We start from the raw sequence: 25,700 nt of genomic DNA on the forward strand, positions 1-25,700 counted from the left end.
TCTGCAATAGTAGAGTGCTCTTTCTTAATCAAAGCTTTATTAAAGTCTGGTAATAAAAAGCTAAGTGGTTTTGGATGGGATAAAGGCAAAAAAAGGGTAGCACGTTCATTTCAGGAACAGTCACGCCAGCAGTGTGTGCCTGAGAACCCATGTTAGGTCTTCAACACCCCCAGCCAGCTGGTGCAAATGTTAAGCACCGCCTGCCATAGCAGGGCTGTACCCCAGCAATCACTATGTCTCAGCCCTGTCTGCACATTATCAGACCTGACAAGCTTGCAGGGGAGAATAAGGTCATCTCTTCTGGACTACAGAAGTTTTCCAAGCCTTTGCCAACAGCATCATTGTTACCAGGTAAGCACGTAGTACAACAGCACCACAGGACAGACAGGTCCTGGCCCCACTCTCCAGTGATGCTGGAACAGAGCAATAAGCCTTCATCGCTGGCTGGAAAGGTTCCCCATTTCTTCCACTGTACCAAGCCCCAGGACAATCACTGTTCCCTAAATACTCACAATAAGGGTCTAGTCTGGGTCCCTCAGCAGCTTTCTCCCTGAGACCTAAAGCACCATCTCCATAGAGCTGTGTGTCCACAGAGCCATGGGGCTCCAAGAATCATAGCTAGACATATAGGAAACCACTGCATTACTGCCTCTCTTTCCTAAGTGGTGCTCTTTGGGACTAAGGGAAGAGGGGACACCAAGGGAGAATGAGGTTCAACAGGATCATTCTGTCCAGCAGCGCAGCACAGAAAGAAAAGTCAGAAAGAACATGAAGGAAAAAAAAAGCTTACTTGATTTCAGCAAAGCTGCCAGAGCCTCAATGGCTGCCCTGGGGAAAGAAGAGAGATGGAGAAATAATGTCAATTTCTTCGATAATTTTTGTAACCTTCATCTTCACAGTCTTCTGGGCCAGTGCTTCCCAGCTGGTCTCAATTGACAGCTTATGACGGACTTTGACAGAACTTCAGTGTTTTACACCAGCAGAGGATCCAGTCTCTGCAGCTGACTCAGTTATTCTAGAAGACCTTTAGCCCTCTACCTTTAGTGTTACACTGATTTGCAGAGATCACTAAATTTAAAGCAACACCCACATATCCAAAGTAATGAAGCAAGTCTTCAAACTGCTGCCCCAGAGCTACTTCTTTGCATCAGAGACTCAGTACATGCCCACTCCAGGCACCAGTGCTTCTATCTACATCAGTAGATGATAACTTCTGCATCAAGCTGGGACATCCATGTCAGTATTTCCAGCCAAATTCCACTCCCTTCTCCATTTTCCCAAAACAACCTTCACCTTTATCCTCACTCCCACCAGCTTTAACAGAAAAGAAAATTTAATTTCTTTTTATTACAACAATGTCTTGACATTGCGGTGGCATCTAAAGGCCCCCGCTCAGGTCAGGAGTTGCAAGAAAAATGCTAAAGCTGTGCAGTAAGACTGCTTGTCCCATAGAGCTTAGAGAGTAAGGAGGTAGAGGGGAGAGATACACAGAGAGATTTCTGTTGACCTTCTGCATCACTTCAGTGTGCAGGTAAGCAACTCAACCTGCCTGAGTCAGCATAGCACTGGTTTGAATGGGAGTGTATCACTAACATTTGTAGCTTGAAAAGCTGAACAGAGACATCCTTGCTCCCCACCATCTGGAGGCAAGTTTCTTTCTCATGTGGTATAATATCCATCCCACTAGCCCCATAGAAGATTTTCTTTTCCAGTCATGTTCTGCTGGAACAAGAATATCCATGTTCTAACCTGGCTTACTACTGTGAAGTTTCAAGTGCCCACAGCTGATTAAATAAATACAGCTACAAACCCCTCCATGCCCAAGGATCCCTTAAAATGTAATCTCTTTACAAACCAATCCCCAAATAAAATCGTATTAACTTCCATACTGAGCCAATTATCATCCTGCGGCAAGAAATAAATATTTTTTTTTGTCATCAAGCTGCTGTTCATTGTGTATCCTAACAGCAGCTGAGACTAAGAAAGATTCAAGAGCTAGTTCTTGCTGATGTTGGGTTGACATACCTATCTAACATCATTCTTTCATAATTAATCTGTCAGAGTTCAACAACAGCATTACAAACTGCAGAAGAAATGCACACAAATACAGACGGAGCAGGAAATCAGTAGCTAAAAATCTCACAAGTGGAAGCACAGTCATGCTCTTGTTGCTTCTTTAACTCCACCTAAACAGCAATCATTCAGCTGCTGGGAGGAATACTGTCATCCACCAGCTATTTGGCATGCTCAGAAAAGGGATATGCTACAGCCACTGATCACTCAGTTTTTCTCTGAGTTTGAAGTTTGGGACAAAGTAAACAGCTCTAAGCAAGTTAAAATTCCATCCAGAGCATCTCCCAAAGCTCACACTCAAGTATGTATCTGGTAAAGGAGACCACATTACATATGCATGTTTGCAGGCTAAAGGTGACATCTCAATCACATGCCAGAACAGGAGAGCAACAAAGGAAAGACCAGAGTGTTTCTGGCTCCAGGCAGAAGAGATCTAAGGATTTCCTGTAGGCATCTGATTTATTTTGAGAGTACTTATGAGCATTGCAAAGAGTTTCAGTAAAGCTACGCCGCTGTCGTAATGTCAACACTGCCAGCAAACCTCCCATCAACCAAACAATCAGCAAATCTGGATTCTCCAATACTTTTTTGGGGTCTGTAAACCACATTGTATACAGACAACTTCCTTCATCCTCAGAGGACCTCAGACCTCCCAAACCATGTTTTCAGATAGTGTAATCTCCTATTCCTACTATCTTTGAGTCCCCATTCTCTCTAATTCCTCATCACAGTTGCCCCAGAAGACCTAAATTCTTCCTAGCCATACCATAGCTGATCCTTCAACAGCCTTAACCACCCCAGTTGCTTCTGTTCTCCAGGCTTGGAGGGAGCTGGTCTGCTCTGAGTCGAGGGATAAGAGCTATTTGTGCTTTTGATGTGACCTGGTAGAACAGGTTTGCAGCTGCTTTTCTTGTAAAGCTGAGAAACCCAAGACTATCATAAAGATGTAAGTAAATCCACCCAGATGGTATTGTGGGATGGAAAATTCAGACATATCCTGAAAAAAAAAAAAAAAAAAACAACCAAAACCAAAAAACTAAAGGTGGTATCATGCATATCCCAGCACCACCACTCGGCAGAATCAGAAATGTTCACAATCACCGCCTACTTCTGAAAAAACATAACAGACCTGCAGCTGTAGCTAGCTGGATTTCCCACATTCCAGGCTAACAGCCTAGACGCATCCTCATCTCAATCCATGCCTGTACATAGTACTGCAATAAAATAAAGTGGAACCAAACTAGTACATTTCATCTCTTCAAGTACTGCAATTCATCACAAGGGTTTTGGCATCAGCAATATGCAGTGTTCTGTACGTCCTACAGCATGTACTCTACAGTTAGTCATAAGTAGGTGCAGATCCAGTAGACTGACCTCAATAGTATGCATTGCTTTAGAACAAACTTTGAAAGAAAAAAATAATTAAAGACATGAGAGTAAGCTGCAAAAGAGATAAAACATGTTAAGGGATAAAAAGGACTTACCAAGACTAGATCAAGCCAACCTAACTTGATATCTTTCTTTGATAACTTAACCAATTTTTCTAGACAAGGGAAATGTGGTAGATCTAATTTATCTGTACTTCAGTAAAGCATTTGATATGGTGTCACACTGGAAATTATTAGCCAAGCTGGAGAATATGGAGATTAGTATAAGAACTGCAAGGTGGGTAAGGAACTGGTTAAAGGGGCAATGACAGGATTTATGTTGGAAGAATTATTAGTCTGGAGTGAAGTTATGTGTGGAAGTCCTCAAGGATGTTTTGAGATTGATCTTATTTTATCATTTCATTAATGACCTTGGCACAATAAGTCAGAGTATACTAACAAAATCTTCTGACCATGTGAAGTCAGGAGGTACTGCCAATAGTGAGGAGTTCAGAATATTTTTCAGGAGTAACAGGATGTTTTTGAGTTCTGAAGCAATAGAAATGTGATGAAACATAACAGTCAAAGTGCAAGGTTACACATTTAGAGTTTAAGAAGAATTGCAGTTATGAGCAGGGGCTCATAATCTGGAAATGAGTAGAAAGACACGCTGGATATATGAACCCATTAGAGATGACGAGAAGCATGACCCGGTAGGGTGACACCATGAAAAGGACAGATCAGGTCTCAGGAAAGCCACTGCCAGTGGAGAAGGGAAAGCATGAATATTTTCATACACGGCTTCACCTGAACAGCTGTGTGCAGTACGCAGAAGGAACTATGCGGAAAAGTGCTAAGGAAATCATTATGGTAACAGAGACGTACCTCATGAGGAGTCTTAAAGATCACAGTTTTGTCACCTTAGCAAAATGATGGTTAAGAGGTGACTTGATTGTTCTCCATAGACACACTGGGTGGGGGAAAAGTAAACACTGAGGAAGGCAGAGAGCTCCTTAAACTAAAGAACAAAGTTGGCACAAGGACAAATGGATATAAAATGGCCATGAATAAATTTCAAGTGGAAATTAAAGGATGGTTTTTAAGCACTGGAAAATGAAGCTCTGACACATCCTCTTGGCAGCGATGGGATGAACAACCTAATGACTTTGAAAAGGGAGCCTGAATTGCTTATAATGGGACTGTTAGGCTCAGTTGCCAATGAGGAAAGGGTCTGAAAAAAGTGACCCAGGAATGACTGTAGTCCTATATCCCTACATTTTAATCATAGGTAATATGGAAGTGAAATGAGAAACAGGTATTCTAAGCACAAAGTTAATAAGCCAGGCCAGAACAGAATGGCTGCACCAGCTTAAGCTGAAAGTCCAAATAGTTTAGTATCCTGTGGCCAACAGTGGCCAAGGAAAGAGTGTAAGACCACAGCAAAAACACAGTGCTAGAACTTCCAGAACAGACTCAGACTCCAGCAATTTGCAGTCCAGAGATTTCATAAGCTAGCAATGGTGCCTTTGGGAGGCTTTTTAGCTCTTAGTTCATTTTGCTTCCATATATTTGCCTAGCCACTTTTGAACTTATGCAAACTCTTAGCATCCACAATTATCCTGGGAAAGGAGGCCACACCTACACTGTGTAAAGGGTTATCTACCTGCATTTGTTTTAAGCTTGGAGTAAAAATCAGCATTGTAATTTACACGTTATGTCAGGTGTCAGCAAGTATCCCCAGAATATTACCTATCTTTGGTGCCGAACAAATTCAAACATACAAAACACCCCATGAGAAACAAAGAAAGCAAGAAGTCATAGAAGAGAACGCAGAATGGACTTTCACCAAGAACAGCAGCAAGCTGACGGATGTGTCAATAGGCTTACAGCAAGCCAGGCAACTGGTGTTTGCCATAATATCGGCACCTCTTAATACCATATGGCAAACCAACAGCATCTTTTTTTCTGGCATCAGAAGATATAATGAGATGAGTAAGCCTGGGACAGGAAGACAGAGAGAAAGAAGATAATAAATTGCGCAGGAGAGCAAGGACAGGGCTGGGGGGGGGGGAGCGGAGATGGGAACAGGAGGAAAAGTTTAAGAGCACAAGAAAGATGACTTGATGAGCCATATGCTAGACCGGAGAATTTGATAGCGTGCCCAGTGCAGAACTCCACATTTGTCTCAAGAAGGAATGGGGGGGGAAAAGAAATCATTAAAAAACCTGCCAAACCTGTCCAGATGCCTTCCTCTGATTTTCTGTTCTTTGTGGTAATACATTAGTAAAATCTAAGCCGTTTTGTCAATCCCAGTGTATCGCAAAGGAGACTCGTTTATATATTTAAAAAAAGGGATGTATAAATAAAGTTGCCCTATCTTAAAAGGCATAATAATAAATGCTGCTCCATAATCAGAAAACATTAAAAACTCCCTGTAGTAACAGTTGAGACAGCCACTCTGAAGAATGGAAATCTTTGAAGTGTTTCCAAGTCAGCAGCTTGGATATCAGGGCAGGAGTACAACTAGCAGACAGATAGACAAACGCAACTTCCAGATCCTGTACTTAGGAACCAGGAGCAACAAAGAAAAACTCTGCTTCCTAAGCCAAAGCACAATTGGATTAGCCAGTAAAACTGGGCTGCTAAAAAGTATAGACAAAGAAGTCTTATGTCTGGGTCACCCTTTCAGATCTGAGCTACCAGGACAGCGTTAGCTGGAAATCTCTGCAGACAGAGGAGACTGAAAGCGAGAGCCAGGATCTCTTAGGTTTTCTTCTCCACTCTGATCTCAGCTCATAGGTTGTAGCACTGGGCAGTATGACTGACAATGTTGTGCCTCTGTTTTTGTCTCTTGAATAGATAATTTATTTCAGTTCCACCTCAGTATTAAAAAACAAACAAAAACAAACAAACAAAAAAACCAAACCAAACAAACAAAAAAAAACAACACCAAAAAAAAAAAAAAAAGGCCTGGAAATGAAAAACTACAGAAGAGATTCATAGTGGACTACATGAAAGGATTTTCAGACTCATTAGACACATTGATGTTGGTACCCACCAGTTCAGGACTAGCTTGGAACTATGGACAGGGAACAGCAGAGAAGCTAAAGACTGAACAAAGAAATGATCCAAAAGGGCTCTGCAAATCAGCCCCCAAGTAATTGAACCAGCCTTCCTTCTCCTGTGAGGCTGTATCTTTTACAGGCTTAAGCATGAAGCATCCTCTTCAAATTATTGAATGAAATCTAATGACTTGGTGCTTCATTAAATACCTTTTCAGTCTTGACGCCTGATCTAATTTCTAAAGGCAATCACACATGGATAATAAAGACGTAAAGTACTATTTTTATAGAAATGTAAAAAATGGTTCTGCCCCTGCCTGGCAACCCACATTGCTTCAGCCCATGCTCCCTCCTTTTGCCCTTCACCCTGCTATTTCTCAGTATACTCACTTGTTGCTCTCATGTTTATTTATATCACAAGCTGCATGGGACAGGGACTGCGCAACATATACTTGTACAGCATCTAGCACAATAGGAACCCTGACTGAGGGCTCAAGGTATTACAGCTTACAGGCTTAAAGCCCCTAAGCTTCCATAGTCCCTGTCTCTGGGAGGAATTAAGCACCCTCGAGTGTACATATTGTCTGGCTGCATTTTGCCTCCAACCCCTGGGACTCTTACTTAACTACCAGAGTTTATACAGTCACAGAGCAACTCACTCAAAAGACAATTCCACATTTGACAACTAAGAGACATTTAGAAACAACATGTAGGCACCATGGCAATAGGTGGTTTATAAATCCTACCAGAAGGTAGATCTCATCCAAGACAGATGCCTTGAATAGTCATTTCCCTTGTGGCCCAGAAATACAGATCTTAAATATGCAGGCACTTGCACAGTGATTTGTTTTGTTTTAAAGGCTTAAAATCAGCAGCTTCACAAGTCTTGGAAATATGGGTGGGCTAAAGCTGCTTATGCTGCTGGCATTTTCATAGTAGTGCTGGTCTAAGACTTACGCAAAAACACCCATCCTCATGTCCACTTTAATGCTTAGCTAACAAGCTGGAATTAAAACTTATGCTAAAGGCAAAGCCTGCTGATAGTCTGCAATGTCCCACATGCTGCCAACAGGTGGAGTTTGGAGATCCAGCTGTTGTGCACAGATGTGCTTTCGGTGTTATGCTGAAGGAAAGGGAATAAAAAAAAAAAAAATCACACAGTCCTTTTCTAATGGTTATTTCAGTTCCAGTGACCAGCTTTCTTTTTTTCCAGAAAATGCACACGTTGCCTTTAATACAAATATATATCTTCTATGGAACCTATTCTCTGTGATTTAATTTATTTTGCTGAATAGAATGAGTGAGCAAACAAAAAAACATACAGAAGTTATAGGCATGCTGAACAGTATCTCCTCCCCATCTTTAAAGATTTCTGTAGGTATTAACTGTTAGAGAAGGGTTGTGAGGAAAAAAAAAAACCAAAAGCGTGCACAACTACCAAAGTCAATGCTAATAGCCAACAAGACTTAACAGCAAAAGGAGTGATGTTTCCCTGCTTTTTAACCCTACAACAGATCCAGGAATGAATTTTCTCCTATCTTGCATTTTGGTGAGCTGAAGTCAATGTGCTCTCCAAAAGACGTGCTGCCACTCATAGAGAGGTTATAGTTGCAACGCAGAAGCCCCAGTGCGAGGTCCTCTCTTGCTCTCAGGGCTAATACAATAAGCATATCTCAGTTCCCAGGTTCAGCTCAAAGCCTTCACTGTAGCATCTTCCAAACATCTCTGCCTGCCCTGGAGCCTGTAGGTATAGCCTTCCAGCTTCTTTCATCTCTGTCTCCCAAAAAGAAGAGTCACTCCAGGGTTATCCTCCAGGCATCCTTACAAGTGTCCTACTCTCTCTCATGTAGAGCAAGTACAGAAGGAGAGACAGCTGTATCCTAAAAATTCAATCTATTCTATGCAGCTCTAAATTAAATTAGCTTCAAAGTAGTAACAAAGAAGAACAAGGTACACAAAACACGCTTAAATCCTTGCCAAACAAATGCCCAGGCATTTCTTACAGCATGGCACAGAGCTGGCACTGCTTCCTCAGGCAGAAGCCATGCTTCAGAAGATTCCCCATTCCTGTCAACTCCCTCTCTAGGGTCAGATGTTACCAATATGGCTGAGGCAGGCTGTGACAGCTTGTCATTCACATCAAGATGAAGGGGCTGGAAGGATCACAATCAGACAGGATTCTTAACAGATTCATCACCCAGGCAGTTTCAGAATGACAGTGTGAGAATCCAGCTCTCCCACCCAAGGGACACGTGTAGGGGGACTGAGAAAGGGGCTTGATGCTATCCTTGGTTGATTAAGAGGAGCGTTGAGGATACTCATCGAGGCCATGCCTGCTAACAAGCACCAGCACAGACCTACGAAACATCTCATACACAATTAAAGCATGTCAGGGAGTGGGGTTAAATCCCCCTCCTTTCCCCAGACAGTTGTCTTCCAATCCCAATTCGGTTGCTAGTGAGAAAGAGCCCAGTGGTCTGTTGGCTCACTCTGTAGTTGACAATTTATTCATAGCTTATCAGTTCACTATGCCCAGCAGCTTTTGCTCTGGAAACCCCAGGGATTGATGTGCATGTTGTGCTCCCAGCGAGGCAGGTGCTCAGTGCACAGGGGAGAGACCCAAGCCCATTCTGCTTGCTTCTGGATTGTTCTGCCTCAAACTTTTCTGAACGCTGTGTACACCCAGAGCAAGGGCAGGGAGAGGGACACAATCCACATACCTGGTGAAATCCTGCTTACTGCATGATGAAGCCAAAGGGCTCTGCTTGGTGACATACCCAGGAACCCTAGGCTCAAAGGGCAACTGTGGCTTCTGTCCTCATTAAGAGAAATTGAATTGCAGGTGCTTTGCCATTGGGGACTCTCTGATGGTGAACTATAAGAGAGAAGGTAGAGCTTGGGGGTACCCAGGACTTCATAATGCCAGAAAATGAGCCTGCACTCACACTATATTGCCTGCAAACAACTGAAAGATTTTTATTTTATGGATACTATCAATTGCTGGCAGTGAGATATCCAAGGGCAGCTCGTGTTGCTGACAGTCTAGGTAGTGAGGTATCTAACGTGTCATTGCTTGTGCCCAGAGCTATCCGAGCGCACAAAAGGGAGGCTGGTTTCAAAGCAATCAAGGCTAAGAGTTGTAGTTCTCCCTGACTACTGGTTAGTACAAACCACCTCTAAGCCAGCAGTAATCTCAGGGTACAACATCTTTAAAAAGCAGTTTGTAATGAAAGGTGCTCTTGAGCTGTAAAGCAGCAATGTTTGAAATAGCAACCTTTACTGTGTGTAACTAGGCTGCCGCGATGGATGGGAAGTTTGAGTTTTCATTTCAGCCATTCCTGCAGTTTCACTGCTTAGGATTTTGAGGTTTGTTTTGTTTGGGGTTTTTGTTTCGTTGGTCTTTTTAACAAAAAAAAAAAAAAAAAAAAAAAAAAAAAAAGTCTTTCAGGGAAACTAATTTTAAAATGTGTACAATTTAAGAGACTTGAAAAGAACATGAAATATGAAGCTGAAGGATGGAGAAAGCACCATCTTCCTTGATCTCTACGAAGAAACAAGGCTGACTTGTGTGGCAACCTCTTCTTTAAGCAAATGTCAGATGCTTCAGAATAAAAGAAGGAATGACTGATAGTGAACACAAGATGAAAAATTGTGTTTGTTCTTTTTAATCTAATGGTACTGTTTCCATACTACAAGGCTCTAGAAATAGATCCATCAGTTTGAGTTTATATGGCACTTCACTTTCCCCTCTGGTCCTATTCAGATGAAGCACATCAATAAAGTCCAGCCAAAGGAAACTTAAGGCTTAAAACCTCTAGGGAAGAGAGCTGGCTTGCAGTTTCTTTGAATACGCCAGAGCAAGAAGCCGTTTCATGCAAGCATAGCTACTGTAATCATTCTCTCTGTGCTGCACGACAAGATGCAACTTGGGTGGCTGTGAACTGGCAATAATGTCATAACATAACCCTATAGCCTTACTCAGTTCTGCATGTTGGTGAGTGTCCAGTTACAGTCTGCCTGTAGTACAAAGTTTGAATATGCGAGTAGCTGTTTACACATCAGCTGCAGCACTGACAGCACACAGTGTTACATCCACATTTGCAGTAGGGAGCAAGTGGAAGAGATATTGATGCCAATTAATCTTACTGCATGCAGCACTTTCCATTTATCAATCTCCATGTGCTTCCCAAGTAGGTAAGCATCATTTCCCTTGTTATGCTCATAGGTTAGGCAGTTTCTATATACTGCTCTTGCCTAAATCCCAAAGGATGGTGGTCACAGTCACAGCTGCCTGAAAAGCTCACATGCAAGTGGAATTTCAACAAAATATATAAAAGAAAATATGCAGAAGCTCTCACCAATTTTCTCCTGTTTTCCAGCTACCTCCACTTTTCATCTCTTCCGATGATTGTGTTCCCCCACGTACATACTTAGCCCTTCAGCACTGAATTTACTGTGAATCGGGCACTTTACAGTTTGATTGTCCTAACTGATGCTGCTGAATATGAACATGCTTGGAAATACTAGGGTATTCATTTGTAAGCTGTGTGTGTACACAGTACTGAGCTTAATTGGTACTATTAAATCAGTCTCAAATTGAAAACAAGGCATAAACATGCTTGAGAAACACAAAGTAACATTCTCTTACAGATTTACATTAGGCATCTTGACCTGAATTTAAAAGGCAGTTTTATGTCTAAACATGCAGCTAGCACTCAGCAGGATTTTTTCAAAGCCGCTTTGTATGCTAAGGTCAGAACTACCTTTTAACTGTATGAGTTAGGCCTTTAACCTGCCGAGAGGCTTTCTGTTATGGTTACATTCCCTTTCATCTTCACAGATCTAAATATCTCTGAAAATCCAGACATTCATTCAGAAAACCGAGTCCTCACTGACCCAAGTCCCTTCAGTCAACACCAATAGCCATTTATAAGAAATTTTTCAAATCTGTCATGTATGCAAAGAAATGTCAGTTTTACCTACTGTGTGTTGTCAAAACAGAGGACTGCAAAACACATGTAGAACGGTGCTAGAAACATATAGTACTGACTAGTTTTGCAGCAGGCAAGTACAGTAAGCATGAAGCCTTTGGGAAAATAGATGTTGTAATTGCAGAGCAGGAAGGAAAGCTTATTAACTTGCCTGGGATTTTCAATAAAAGTTTAGCAGAAGAAAAGCCATCCTGCTATTCACCTCCCTCTGCCATTCTGTGGTTTCTGTTTTGCTTGACAGGTGGGAGGGGGAAATGAGGATACTGCTGTATTGTGTAGTATACACACAAGGATACATCTTTGCAGGAAAAAGCCAAGGTGTGGAAAGTGAACAGTTTTCACACTACCCTGCAGCAGCTTTCTGGACATAAGATCTCCAAACTGTGATAGGAAAGGCAGAAGAGTCATCTGAGGACATGTGATCAGATTCAAACTAAATAGGATAGATGTTGCAAATGAGGATGCATCTTCTGCAGAAGCTTTCTGTGCAAGTAGGCTGAGCCGCCATCACAAAAGGCCATGGCCTCAAACAGCAGCAGATGCACCACCACTCAACACCTGCTGTGAATTTGTCCTTGTCCTGTCCTCATCTCTGCAGCTCAGGCAGAACAGAAGTAGAACATCTTACTGCAGGGAAGGCAACCTACAGGCTGCAGGTCAGAGATGAGGCTCTCTGCAACCACAGTACCTCAAGATATTTAGCATTTCAAAGAACAGCAATGCGCTATATAAGATGGCAATGGGAATGGCATAGGTAGGGGTTCTGAGAAAGAAAGAAGTGTGTTTAGTTTAGCAGTATGCCCAACATACTGCTAAAGAGTCAGATCACACCCATGTTGCCTTCCATGTAGGACTTTGTCCAGCTGGTGACCAAGATTCAACATGCAGGATGCATTAAGATTTTGGGAGGATAAGCAGGAAGACTGTACTACCAGGAGCAGTCAGAGCACAGCCTCAGGTTTTATCCCCACATCTACAAGCAAGGAGATTTGAGAGCAGGTAGCATGCCCTAGCCTTGAGTGCAACATAGGTCGCTACACCATCATGGAGCTCGCAAGGCTGGTTGAAAGCCAGCATCTGGCTGCTGTGGCTGATCCAGCCAACAGCAGACTAATGCTTTCAGTTACACATGTGTAATTCTTTATTAAGCAATAATATGGTCACATTTTAGTGCTGGTGCCTGTTCTTCACTACATTTAGCTAGAGGATTTAGAAGGAAGAAAAAGCCAGTAACAAGCCAAAATGCAGCAAATACTGGGTCAAATTCTCCTGATGTTTGCTGTTTGAAATCTGCAATGTCACAGTGGCATAACTGCAGGGGCTTTTTGAAGCAGTAATTTGCAGAAGTCTAATATATTTTTTTTCCTCTCTCCTTTCATTGGAGAGCTTCCATCTGATATAATCAAGCCAAACTCTGGGATTTGAAAACAGACCATATCAAAGCCAAGGCTGGTAGAACTTGAGCTGTAAGAAAGAAGCGACGGAGATAAATAATTTAAAAGCACAGTAAAAATTATAAGCATTATCAGGATGGTTATTCCACGTGCCCTTGTTTTTTCTACACAGAAATATCTGGAAGCTGGTGAAAGCTGGAATAGCCACAAATATGTAAGTATGATTTAAAACAACAACGAAAATCAAGAAAGAAATGAAGCTTTTGAGCAGACAGCGAGAGCTGTTGTGCCATTGCAACGTACATCCTATGGTCCACACGAAGCCCAAAATATATATCCATTTAACACAAGAGAGGAAAGAAACACATGGAGTAGATGTGCCAAATATATGGAATGATTTTCTTTTTTTCTTCTGCAATAGCCTGGCTGTTGCTGCAACCTAATGGTAAAAGCTCAGTCTCAGAGCCGTGACCTTTCCAAGGTTTACACTTCAGGGGGAGTTTCCATTCCCAACCCCAGAGCCGCAGCCGTATTAGGAGCCAACAGCCCTGTTCTTCCTCACCAGCCACTTCAAGTTTACAGGTTCTCCCCTCCATGTTCCAAGCCCTGTCTCTGAACACATCCCAGAACAGCTCAACTCTGGGTTTATTTACAGATTTTACTGGCATTGCTGCCATTCCAAGTGTTGCCCTGCAGATAAAGATACTGAGAAGAGCCCTGCCAGTGTTAGCAAGCCAGAGACCTGTGCTGCATCTGTAGCACTGCTGTTACAAAACCTTCTCTCCCTAACAAAACTCATTTCACCTGCACTTGGTAAATACTCTAGTATGTAAGATTTCTCTTTTACGCTCTATAATTAGTGTTCAATAACTACCCAAAAGAGCCTGAAAGAGACTGTGAAGACTTTGGAGCTCACTCTCCTGCCCACTGGAAACGAGTCAGTTGTGTTGCCTCTGTATTGCTAAAACCAGCTACCCTACTGCTGCTACAGCTGGTGTGGCTCCAACAGTGCTATCAGGACAGGGAATCCTAGCATAGAAAGGCTGTTACTAAGGGGTTTGACACTGTGTCATATAACTCTGCTCAGGGCAGGTCTAATCACTGCTGTGCTTTAAAACCACTGATAGTTCTAGAGACTGGCTTACACTTTCACCTGCCAGCATTGCCAGCACTGGTGGAGCTGGAAAAAAGCCACAGCAACCCCAGGAAATTCTTAGGGCTGTTTTCCTTGTGGGGACAGCACCTGCTCAGGGCCAGCATTGTGCAAAATTGTCATAGGAGCTCTGCACCGAGGCTTCCTTTCATTGTTGTTTCCATCAAATTTCCCTCGTCTACCTTTGGACTGAAAGCTTTTGTGGGGAGGATTTCACAGCTTCATAAGAGTAACAAGCTTCTGGGTGGGAAGGAAAAATAACAATAAATCAAGTGAAAGGCAAAGGAGAGGAGATTCCTGGGCTTTCATGTGCACTGACACACAAGTGAGTGCCCTCAGCTTTATCTACTCATTCTCTGGCCTCTATCAGAGATTCATGTCATTACCTAACTCAATTATTTCCAAGGGGGATTCTTTCTTTGTCTCCTTAACACAGGAAAATGGATGCAGGCAAACAGGCATGGTGGGCACTTGCTCATCACCTCTACAAGCAAATTCAGATAGGCTTTGCTTAGAAATCCCTTCCCTCCAGTCCCAGTCCTCCAGGACTGTCTGGCTGGTGCTTTCTGAAAGCTTTGGCACTTAATGTCCACCTCAAACGTGCTTACAAGGTCACACAACCATGTTGCTCAACCTCTCCTCACTCTGCCAGCCCCACATTCACTCCACAGTCCACTTCAACTTTATTGTGCCTGCGCACAAAACCTTTCATAAATTCACTACTGCTTTTCTCTCCTCTTTCTCATTTCCCCCCTCTTTATCTCTGTCCTCACTGAATGCCTTAAACACAACTGACTGTACCCTCACTACCCTTAAGAAGGCATTAGAAAGGTACAGTTTTAAGTGTATGCATTGAGCATATGAGAAGTCTGATCCCAGGTGACTTGCTCAGAGTAACACACCGTGTCTCAGATTAGCACTTCAGACACAAGAGATCTTTTGTCTTCTACCTTCTTTACTCTTATAGCCATACTGCCACTGGTGAAAGCCTTCTCTCTGCAGATCAAGATCAGCTTGCCCACTCATCTCAGATAACCCATCAACTTCCAGAAATCATCCCAAACCCTTCATTACTTCCCAGATTGCAAAATATTTTGTAATCCTCCTAGCTCTGTTCTCATTTTTTAAATTTTTATTTATTACACTGTTCCTTCTGTGCTATTTACAAAATGCTTAGCATAACCAGTACACACCAGTCTTGACCTATCCTTCCATGGAACTATCATACTCAGCTACAAGGAATCATTAACATTGATAATTCATTTAACTCTTGGAAACACTCTGAGATGCAACTGAGATATGAAATCAAGTCCTACCTCCCATTTGAATGGGAGCAGCAGTGGTTTCCCCAGCTATCTGGGAGATACACCTCAAAGCTTTTAAGAGGCAATGTAATTGCGATGCAGTGAGGCACCCAGGTGTTACCTTTAATCTAGTTAGCACAAAGTCCAACAGTGAGACAGATACGGCAACATGAATAATACTCCCAGACTGGATAATATGTCCTAAGAAGCTTGGGTAGCCCACGCTGGAGGCCCTGCTGCAAGCCTTAACAGTTGTTAGCAGAATGAGGTAAATTAAAGCTAGGGCGGAGAGACTCTCCCACCCAATGAGCACAGAGTTGCCTGCAGTATAGGCATACCAAAACCATCATGTGAGGTCAGCCATGAATTGCATCTGCCATAGCCACTGGGTGTGAAAAGTCAAGAACTTGACAACAGGAGCAACTTGCCCTCATACCATCTTTCCAAATATAACCCGCTAGCTCACCAAAGGGGAAGAAATAACAGGCAAGCAAAGAAAGGCCTTCGGATGAAAGCATTGATTCTTTTTCAAACTGTTACTTCTACCTGAAATAGAAGTAAAACATAAGCTAGACCTAAAAGAAAAAAGCAAACATCTCTTTCAAAATAACAGTCTCACTAAGTGGGTCCATTTATAAACCAGCTCCTCCCTTCCTATGACATATCAAGTTAAGCTTATAAGTGGATTTCTCTTTATATAGTGTTAATTTGCCAATTTTTTTATGCCTCAGAAGTAGGTGTATCTGTGCTTAGTCTTGCCATACCAGAGGCTACCAAGAGATGGCACCAGGGTTTCTGTATGCAACATGTTTGGCCATCTGGAACAACCTTGGTATATGGTACTCCTCTCTGCCTCATCAATTCTTCATCTATTTTCAAATCTCATCTGAAAGCACCTCTTTTCTCCCTTGCATCTACCTCTTAATTTTTCAATTTCTCTCTTCTGCTGCCATTAACGGTACAATGCCAGTAAAGTATAATTCTGCAATGCAACTCTATTTACTCTGCAAAGCAGCACTGAGATACCATCAGTCTGAAATGAGATTTTATAACTTATTATTAATATTAGAACAGGTCATTCTTTGAGAGAAACCACACAGACCGTAAAAAAGAACGGAGGAGAAGGAACTGCATAAAACTGGGACACCTTTGGCTCCAAGATCATTTCTTCTATTACAATGGCTCATTGCATTAAATTTGAACACTATGGTTTATTTACTTATCTCTGTAATGTACCCATCTCTGCTCCATGTTATGTGAGATATTAGTCAAGTTGAAAAGACACTTGATATAAACAAGAATTTTAAAGAGAACACTTTTTCCCTTGTTGCTGGCATCATCTCATTCAGAACAGTATTTACCAGTTTTATTTAGTAGGAATTCTAGGCTAAATCCCATGTAGATCAAGGCCAGATGGGAAGTATGGCGTTTAGTTGTGACATAGCTCAAAAGAAATTTCAGCCCCTCCTGTGAATTTTCTACAGTGATCAAATGAACCAAATAGCAATTTGAGAATAAGCAGGCACTAAGCATTGATTAATTCTGACCACATTCCAATAGAATCATGTGTTAGTTTCCAATTAAATACCCAAACTGCTCAACACGATTAATGGCAAAACATAGACTAACAAGAGGAATTAAGGATGATTTGCTTTTGATCTCTTATCAGGAATGGTTGCCAAATAAACAAAGGCATAAAGCTGTATGTGGAGCATTCGTCAAAAAGAACCAATCACAACAGCTACCGTATCAGGTTGCAAAGGAACTAATCACCACGTTGGTGTGTTGAGTTTCTTCTCATTCTCAAAATATTGGCTGGCAGTGGCCACGCAACACGTTCTTCTGTTCAAGCACAGAGCAGCTGAAAGTTTAGGACAATCCAGGAGACAGAATTGCAGCAAATGCACATGGTGGTCTACCAGCAAGAAGTTATGTAGGATTAAGGCTGAGGAAACTAACTGCCTGCACTGGGTCTAGGACATATTTGCAACTGGATCTCTTCCATGTGTCTCTCCGTTGTTCTTAACAGAAGAGATAATTCTAGTATTCAGATCATCCCTGCTACATGTCTCCTCTCTTTTTGTCTAATAGACATAGCCCACTGCCATTCTGATTTCTTCTGTTGTTGGTAAGGCCACAGGAGATCACTTTCACAAGCATTTGTTGATGTGGCAACTTGGTCACTTTTCAACACTATGGGCTCAACACTTACATTTTATCTTGCATCAAAAGCACCAGTTCCAAGCTGGGAAAACAGAATCTCAGTTGTGTGCAAACAAAGGAGGTTTTATAGAAAAGCAGAGTAATATATATTTATTCAAAGCCTATTTTGAAGCAATATACAGCCTCTTAACTTATATCTTCAGCATTTGCAGGGCCTTTGTATTCTCCTTGGTCAATCTGACACAATGTCTGATTAAATACAGACCCATCAGATTTGGGCTTTTAACTTTAGATGTGCTCTCTTGATCACCTTGACTTTCCTCTCTTCACTTGCATGAACTCTGCTTTCAGTGCTCCACTAAAAATCTTCCTCTCCGCTCACATTGTGACAGAAGTATGTGATTAGGAATCACTTCCTGGCCATAGGAATGGTATCGTCATTATTCTTGCATGTTTCAGATTCATGAGTCACTCCCTACCTCAAATCACCCCTGAGCACACATCACCAAAGACAAGACGTGGTATTCTCATTTCCTCCTGGGTTTTGAGCCCTTACACTAGTTTGAGAGCACTGCATTTTCCAAATCTCTCTCAGCAACCATCTACCTGGCCCAACCTTAAATGTTCATCACGCTGCTTCCAAGTTACCCGCTCCAGCCTCATCCTCCAGTCAGCAGAGAGAAATAAACACTTCTGAGCCACCTCAAGTTTCTAGAGGCAAACATTTGATGCAGGTGAAGAGAATGTTATTTCTTTCTTCCTTTAGTATGTGAGGAGTCCAGATATCCACCTCAGATGGAATAGAGTTACATGAGAGGATTTCCTCCCTTTAATGTAAAGGGATATTACTGGCAAGTGTTTGAGGAGCTGGGACCATCCAATAAGCACCAAGCGTAAGAAGAATTGTGACCAAATGTCAGAAGTAGGCAATGCTGGACATGAGCAAGGCAGATAATTTCTGCATGTCACATTTTCTACTGAATTAATTTGGCACCATTCCCAGACCTTTTTATTCACTTTCCACTTTTAGTTAAGTAGTCAAACTTTACTGGAACAGCCCAGTGCAGAAAGCCAAGTTTTGTGAATATTCACAGAAAGAGTTTTTAATTCTGACAAATACTCATTCTTGTTGCAATCTCTCGTATGAGGTTTATCCAATCACTTACCATTAGCCAACTCTGCTCAGTGTGGTAAACAGATGTACTGAAAGAGCTTTGAAAAACAAAGACAATTTAAAAGACTCCCTAGATTTATTTTAATAAAACTATTTCTTTTAATAAGACTGCCTGCCAACCTTTTAACAGCAGAAAAAGATAATGTAATGGAGTCACACCATCACTTGCCATTTTCTAAAACACAAGCCTTACTGATATGAAAGAATCATAAGTTCTGGATTTTTGTTGTCACTCACTTTAATAATCTACCTTCAACTTGAGTCCTAGAAGAGGCCTGCACAACGTGTAGCCACAGACAACATACAGCCTTCAAAGCCATCAGCCTCGGGAGGATATCTGATGCTTGGCCACCTGGAGACAGAGTCATGCAGAACAGACCCAGCTCTTGGTTGGCCAGAGAGCAAACGTCTGCCACCGTCACATTCCACATCCATCTGCCCACAACACATCCAAATATCTCTCAGAACAAGTAAATTGGGAAAATGAGCAAGGGTGTTGAAAGGGACACTGCAGAGTAGGAGAAGAGTAGAAGATATGGAACATATGGGGAATAAGTAAGGTGGAAGGTGAAAAGAACAGGAGTCATTGTACTCTGTGGGTCATCAGGGGTGTTGCATTAGAGAAGGTGTTGATGGAGTAAAGATCTGAGCGTCCCACGCACACTCATATCAGATATCCCAGCTACTGACATAAACAGAACTGAGAAAAACAGATCATCTGGCTTTATTTTAAACTACCCCTATAAAAGGTATCAGAAAACTTTCTCTGCAGCACAACACCATGACAGATGGGCAAGACAGTCTAGAGTCTCCATCTCACTTGGATTTCACAGTGGTTAACTCAAGAGTTGCCTAAACCTCAATGAGTTTCACATTTTTTCTTGTAGGTTTTACTTCAGATATGAGTAGTCCTGGACAGATCCACACAGTTACAGCACCCACTACCTGAAGACCTCAAATGCCTAAGACCAATGAGTCACAGTCTCAGGGGAATCAGAGCTACTTGGCATACACCCAGAGAAAGTCAATTGGAGCATGGGAGACTATTTCTAAATAACCCAGAGCTTTACCACTGGGAAAAATAAATAGAACTATGTATCTTGTTTCCACATCTTAGCTGGCTAAATAAATAGCTCCCACAGTGCACTCTCCAGGGCAGATTCTTAAAGTGACCTTGGTTCTGCTGCTGCCCAGGACAGGAGAATGCGGGTGTATCCACAAGAGAAGTGGTGCATTTCCAATGCTGCATTCCTGGCAGCAAATCAAAGAGCAAGGGTAATCTCAGCCCCCACAGTTGCCGACTGTTCCTTCCCAGCAGCAAGGCAAATCATGGTGGCACATAGTTATGAAGTGGACAGAAGGTATCAAGGGCAAATACAAAGGGAGGATCAGAGGCTTGCTGGGAGGACAATGGAGTTTTCCTCCGTAGGCAGGTTACAGACTAGGGTTCTCTTCAAGTTCCATACCAATAGCCAAAAAGAAGCAGAGGTTTTTGTGACCAACTAACTACACAAAAATAACCCACCCCAGATTTCAGCATAGCCACAGCAACTTTGAGAAGAGCTACACCAGTGTCAGATGACCAGGAGCACATGCATGAACTAGACAAAGCACATGACCCCTTTTTATTCTTTTTCCCCATCTCAGAGAACCCATCCATAAGCTTCCTCCCCCAGTCACCCTACAAATTTTTAACTAGAGCAGCTTAAAAAAATAGGACATTTTCACATGTACCCACCTCCATTTTCTGATGAACTGTAAAGATGCCTGGCATTTTCAGACCATAGCTATCCCAGGCATTTACTAATGCTGGGAAAGAAGATCTGTAACCAACCCTACAGTCTAGACTTCTGGTCTCAGGACCTAAAATCTTGTCAACAACATCTCTTGAAGTCACTTTCCCCAGCAAGACCAGTGTTTCCAAATAGACTGCAAGCAAGCACATTCCCTACTGAATAATAAGAAACTAGTGCCTTTAAATAGGTTGCAAGTGTTTTTTTAAAACAAAACAGGTTTGTGTGCTGCTTCTGATGTGAAACAGACTGTTTCCACTGAGCCATTGACCTTCTCAGCTGCTCCTAGTTACTAAACGAAACAAGCAGCTTTGAGCCCTAGGCAGGCCAGCTGAGTGGCTACCAGGCTTCAGCTGATTTATGGTTGTTGCTCGTTAAACCAACTGTAGGTGGGAGCCAAATCACCTTTTTCTGTGAGCTAGGTCCCAGGAAAGATTTTATCCTCTGTTTGCACACTCATACAAATATGTTTTAAGAAGAGCACAAATAAAAAAAGGAAATTAGGAAACTGAACTAGCAATGAAGGAGCTCAGGTAGACAATAATTAATGTGTAAGATACTTTTTTTCAAAGGGAAAATAAATCCAAGCTTTTCAGCAATAAATAAAATGGCTTACTAGCAATAAAACTGGAGTTTTATTGAGGGAAATTTAAGTTTGCAGTTTCTGGTGTGTGTCCCGAATGGAAAAAAAGGTCCACAGAAGAGTTCAAAACAGTTCTTTTATATCAGGTAAAAGGAAGAAAAACCCAAATATTGCATGTTTACAATCTGGAATCATTGAAATCAAAAGGAGTGTGTTTCTCTGAAGGCTATTTCTTTCCCTTTCTGCTTAGAAGTCAGTATTCTAGACTGCTTTACAGCCTACATTACAACAACTGTCAGCAGCACTTGCTGTATCTCCAAATGGATCTCACCAAAAACCCAGGCTAGAAATGTGTGACAGATACCAAGTTCTCCACTTCCCTCAGAGGAAACAGCAAATGGAAAAAGCAGCTTTGCACAAAATTAATTTAAAAAAAAACTTTATGCAGCCAATCCCATTGCTTAACAGACAACTGATACAGGCCCAAGTCCCATTACACACATGTCCTGACCTATGAGGCTATCACAGAAGTAGAACTAACAATAGTCTAATCACAGCCAACACTTTCATACAAAGGAAACCAGGGAGCTGAGTGGAATTTGCTTACTTAGTTAAGCACAGGCATGGACCCATGAATCACTTTTGGATGCCTCACATGTCAAGCCCAGCTCTGGGTCTAACTCATCCTGGGAACCCCTGTCATACATAAAGCAGTTGTCCAGGCTCCCTGAATCTTAAAGATCAAAGTTATAACATGAGGCCTGGGGGGAATCTTGGAGGGCGCTCAGATATCCTAGGAATAATATCCTAGCAATAATAATCTTTGAGTTGGGTAATATCCAAACCTCTGTGTAGGAAACATCCTGATATCATACTTTTGGACAGACCACGTAGAGGAGTCACAGGTACTCTGGCTAAGAGAGAACTGAAGCTGTGAAGCAGTTCCAGGTACTTAGCACTATACTAGAAAGCCAAAAATGCAGGCAAAAGTGAGTTGGCTTCCATTAACAAGGCAGCTGCAGGAAGTTGTGCATCTGCTGGGCCCACTCAGTATCTTATTTAGCAAAGCAAACTGTTCAAATTTTTTTATAGCCCCAGACATGTAGGTAGAAGAACTGGAAGAATGCTGCATTTAGTAAACAACAGTACCATGTGTTGACATGCAAGTTCATCACTTGTGGCTAGTGGAAATTAATTCAAATTCCTTCCCATGCAATGTATTGTGTAACGGGCGATATTGGGAGAACTGTTATCAGTCTTTCATGGTAGCAGCAGGATGGACATTATTTACTGGTGCCTTCATCCAGAGTGACTGGCCCCCACTTCAACCACAGATAAGCAAGCAGCGGTCACATTGTTGTGCCATGTCTGTCCATCCACTTCTCACCTACACTTGATGCTCAACCTAAAGCTACTTCTCCGTAATCACCAGCCATGAACCGCATCCATGCCAGGTCCATGCAGAAACCAAAACTGACTGACTGTTGCCATGTCCTTGCCGAGATGTCCATGAAAAAGTGGGGACTATGTGCTCCATAAGGCATTGCATGTCTAAGCAGGGGAACTGGCAGGTTCTGTGTTGCTTAAGCAAATGTGATTGTGTGGGCGCAGCTCATAGCAGTAAATTCTTCCTCCTGTTTGTCATAAGCAAGCCACAGAAAAGTGTTTTGCCCTTCTGTAAATGTTTTCCACATTATAAAGTTTGCCTTGAAAGGCATCTGAGGAAGTGGTCAGAATGGACAACTTGGGGACTAATGTTCAGCATGAAGATGGAGATATAAAATGGACTTGCTGTCTTCAAAAAAAAAAACTATTTGAAATATTTGGGATGGGCTTAAAAACAGACCCAGATTAATACTAGTAAGAACTGTCATACTTCAGAAATGTCATGATGACCTGGTCACAGCTGTCTGCCAAAGGAAGATGAGGCAGCACTGCCACGATTCCACTGTACCTGCCCCCGGGCCAGTAGTGGCAGGAGGTTCTTGCTAAGGGGTGGGCAGGAGCGGTTTGTCTGCTGCCAGCACATGCTTCTCAAAATCCAGTCCTGACTGAGAAATGAAGGACGATACCTTGCAATCAAACTGCCATCACTGTGTAGGGTACATTACAAATAAATGGCCACCAGTATGAATCATATGATGAATCACGGCATTAAGGTGTCCTTCAGGGAACTATTTCTGCCTCTTAAAAAACCCTGCAGATTTAAAGTGAGTGGAAATTGTGCATCCATTTCTGATTTCTTTGCCTCCTCAAGTGGAACCAAAATTTTATTTCTTGCTGTCCTGGAAAGATGAGTTCCCTTGGGGCTACTGCCTACCTGATTGTCCTGACGTGTCTCTTGCTGTAGGGGGTGATGACTTTGAAAAGCAGCTCCATGGCTCCATTGATGCCAAGTGTAGTTCCTGTGGTAACTAAGCCAATAAAAGAGAAAAGCAGTCAGATCTGAAGCAGGCAGTCTGCAACATTGTGTTTAGAGGTGATGCGGGGAAGGGAGTAGCTGCCCCTGGGGCTATGAGCAGATTTCTCTGGGCTCCCGACTGGACTTCATAGGTCATTTTATAAACACAGAAATTGAAGCACAAAGCTGTCTGTGGACAGAACCTGAGCCAAGATCAGACGCAAAAAGAGTCCTGCAATTCTTCCCCAGTTTACCAAAGACCCTTTTCCTGTAAGTAGTGTACTCTCCAGAGAATAAATCATAGTTAAATAGGGTCATCTCCCAGCAAAATGACAGGGCTCAAATTCATCCCACATTTCCCACAGGCAACTCCATGAGGACAGTTTATTTCATTGGGGCATGGAGGGCAGAGTTTTCTTTCTGTGCTATTACTCAGCAGTATAGAAGTGTTTTTTGTGGGGAGGGGCGCTTCTGAATGCAACTTAATTTCAGCTAGGCTGATTTTACCTTTAATGCTTCACTTGCTAACACACTAGGAACTTTTATAGATAGATTTTGCAATCGATTCCGAAAATGCTTGATGCATAAACTAGGTGTTTAGCCAGACCTCCCCACTATGAGACAGGATCTCTGTGTAAAGAAGGAATGAATACAGCCCTGAAATATTAAATGCAAGCGAACAGGGTGAAAGGATCAGTAATCAACAGCAGCCAGAGGGAAAACTGGCTGCCTGCCCACTGCTGGATTTTGGCTGGTTTGTAAATATCTCCCAGTGGTCATCAGAGAGCTGCCAGAGGGCCCATCATCTCCTGCAGTCCTACCGTGTCTCCACCAAGTTATCCTGTGATGGAAAGCTTTGCAAGGCTTGCCAGCTACTTTTACACTAGCTGGTAATTCATTAGAGACAGGGTAGTGGACAAGGCTGCTTGAACTCATCCTTCCCCGGAGCGGGACGTGGGCTGCCACACACAACTGGTGGCAGAGATTGTGAAGGGAGCAACCCAGAGCAAAGAACTGGTGCATGAGATTGTGACAAGGACTCATCTTTTCTGCTTTCATACCTAAGCACTCTCTGAGTTTTACATGCTTCTGGATCCTCTTTAGTTCCACTCCTCAAAAATAATTTTTAAGTTTGGGAGAATGTAATCTCCTAGTTTGGTACCACATCCACAGAGACCTTCACCTAACCTCCCCTGCAGCTTCACAGCTGGGCCACAGAACCCACAAAGTTAAAGTTACTCATGGAAGGGGGAAGCATATCTGGAGAGTGCTGGAGAAACCTGGAGAGTAACAGAGATGCTCCAGCAAAGGAGCAAAGGCAAGGTTCTAGGGTCTGACATTAACAGAAAGGAGGCCAGGCTGCAGTGTGCATCCTAAAACCTCTGCAAAAACTGCAGTTGAATTGGGATGCAGGTGCACTGAAGCAGGGAGCAGGGAAGTGTGTAGATCATCATTTTGGTTGGGAGGCAGCACAGGGTCACTACGCAGCTGTGAAACCCTAATAAAGGCACATTTCAGCTTCTGGCCTTGGCTGCATTTTCAGTCACACTCAGCCTTTCAAATACTGCTTATCACAGGGAGAGGGGTTGAATGTTGAGGCTTGGCTGCTTGCCTGAGAAAGCCCATTGCATGAAGCTAGCTGCTATACAGATAGAAGGGACCTGCAGGGCTGGGTGCCAGGAGTGCTAAATCTTAGGATGCATATAGCAGACTGCAGACAGGATGGCCGTCAAGAATTATCTGCTGGGTGAGGGATGGGGGGAAGGAGAGGAAAGGGTTAGAGTGAGCAAAGGGAAATTTGTGCCGACAAACTCAGTGCTCTATAGCAGGGAAAGCCTGTATGAATCTGTAATGATCCTGGGAGAGAATACGGGAAATCCCATCACTTGAATCATTTAATATGAGGGCGTTGCCAAGCAAGAAAAGCTGGGACCGTGTGTGCGTGGGGGATACTAGATAGAAGACCAGGATCTTCCTGGGGGACCTTGAATGAGTAACTGATTTCTCTCTCTTTCTGTTTCTCCACCTGTATTTTCCTTCATCACGGAGCTGCTCTGAGGATCAATACAATCAAGAATACTGAGACATTTGGCTATTATGATAATGGGAACTGCATAGAGACTTAAGGTACCTAAGTCTCAAAGCAAAGGAGTTGACTGTCTATATTCCAGAATGGGAGATCATTGCCATGAATATTTTTCAGTACAGCACTTTTATTTTCATAGTCCACAGATGAAATATA

General features: G+C 42.6%; 1 protein-coding gene across 1 annotated transcript in view; it reads right to left on the reverse strand.

The window, feature by feature from the left end:
• Positions 1–25,700, reverse strand: part of AGBL1 (AGBL carboxypeptidase 1) — a gene marked incomplete at both ends in the record, with an annotated part of 295,031 nt that overhangs the window by 242,213 nt on the left and 27,118 nt on the right. The window contains 2 exons of the mRNA XM_082321219.1: positions 791–828; positions 23,378–23,471. Coding sequence (XP_082177345.1) covers positions 791–828; positions 23,378–23,471 — 132 coding nt within the window. The remainder of the gene's footprint in view (positions 1–790; positions 829–23,377; positions 23,472–25,700) is intronic.

The sequence above is a fragment of the Platalea leucorodia genome (genome assembly GCF_965183815.1).
Source record: "Platalea leucorodia genome assembly, chromosome: 9".
Classification (NCBI taxonomy): domain Eukaryota; kingdom Metazoa; phylum Chordata; class Aves; order Pelecaniformes; family Threskiornithidae; genus Platalea; species Platalea leucorodia.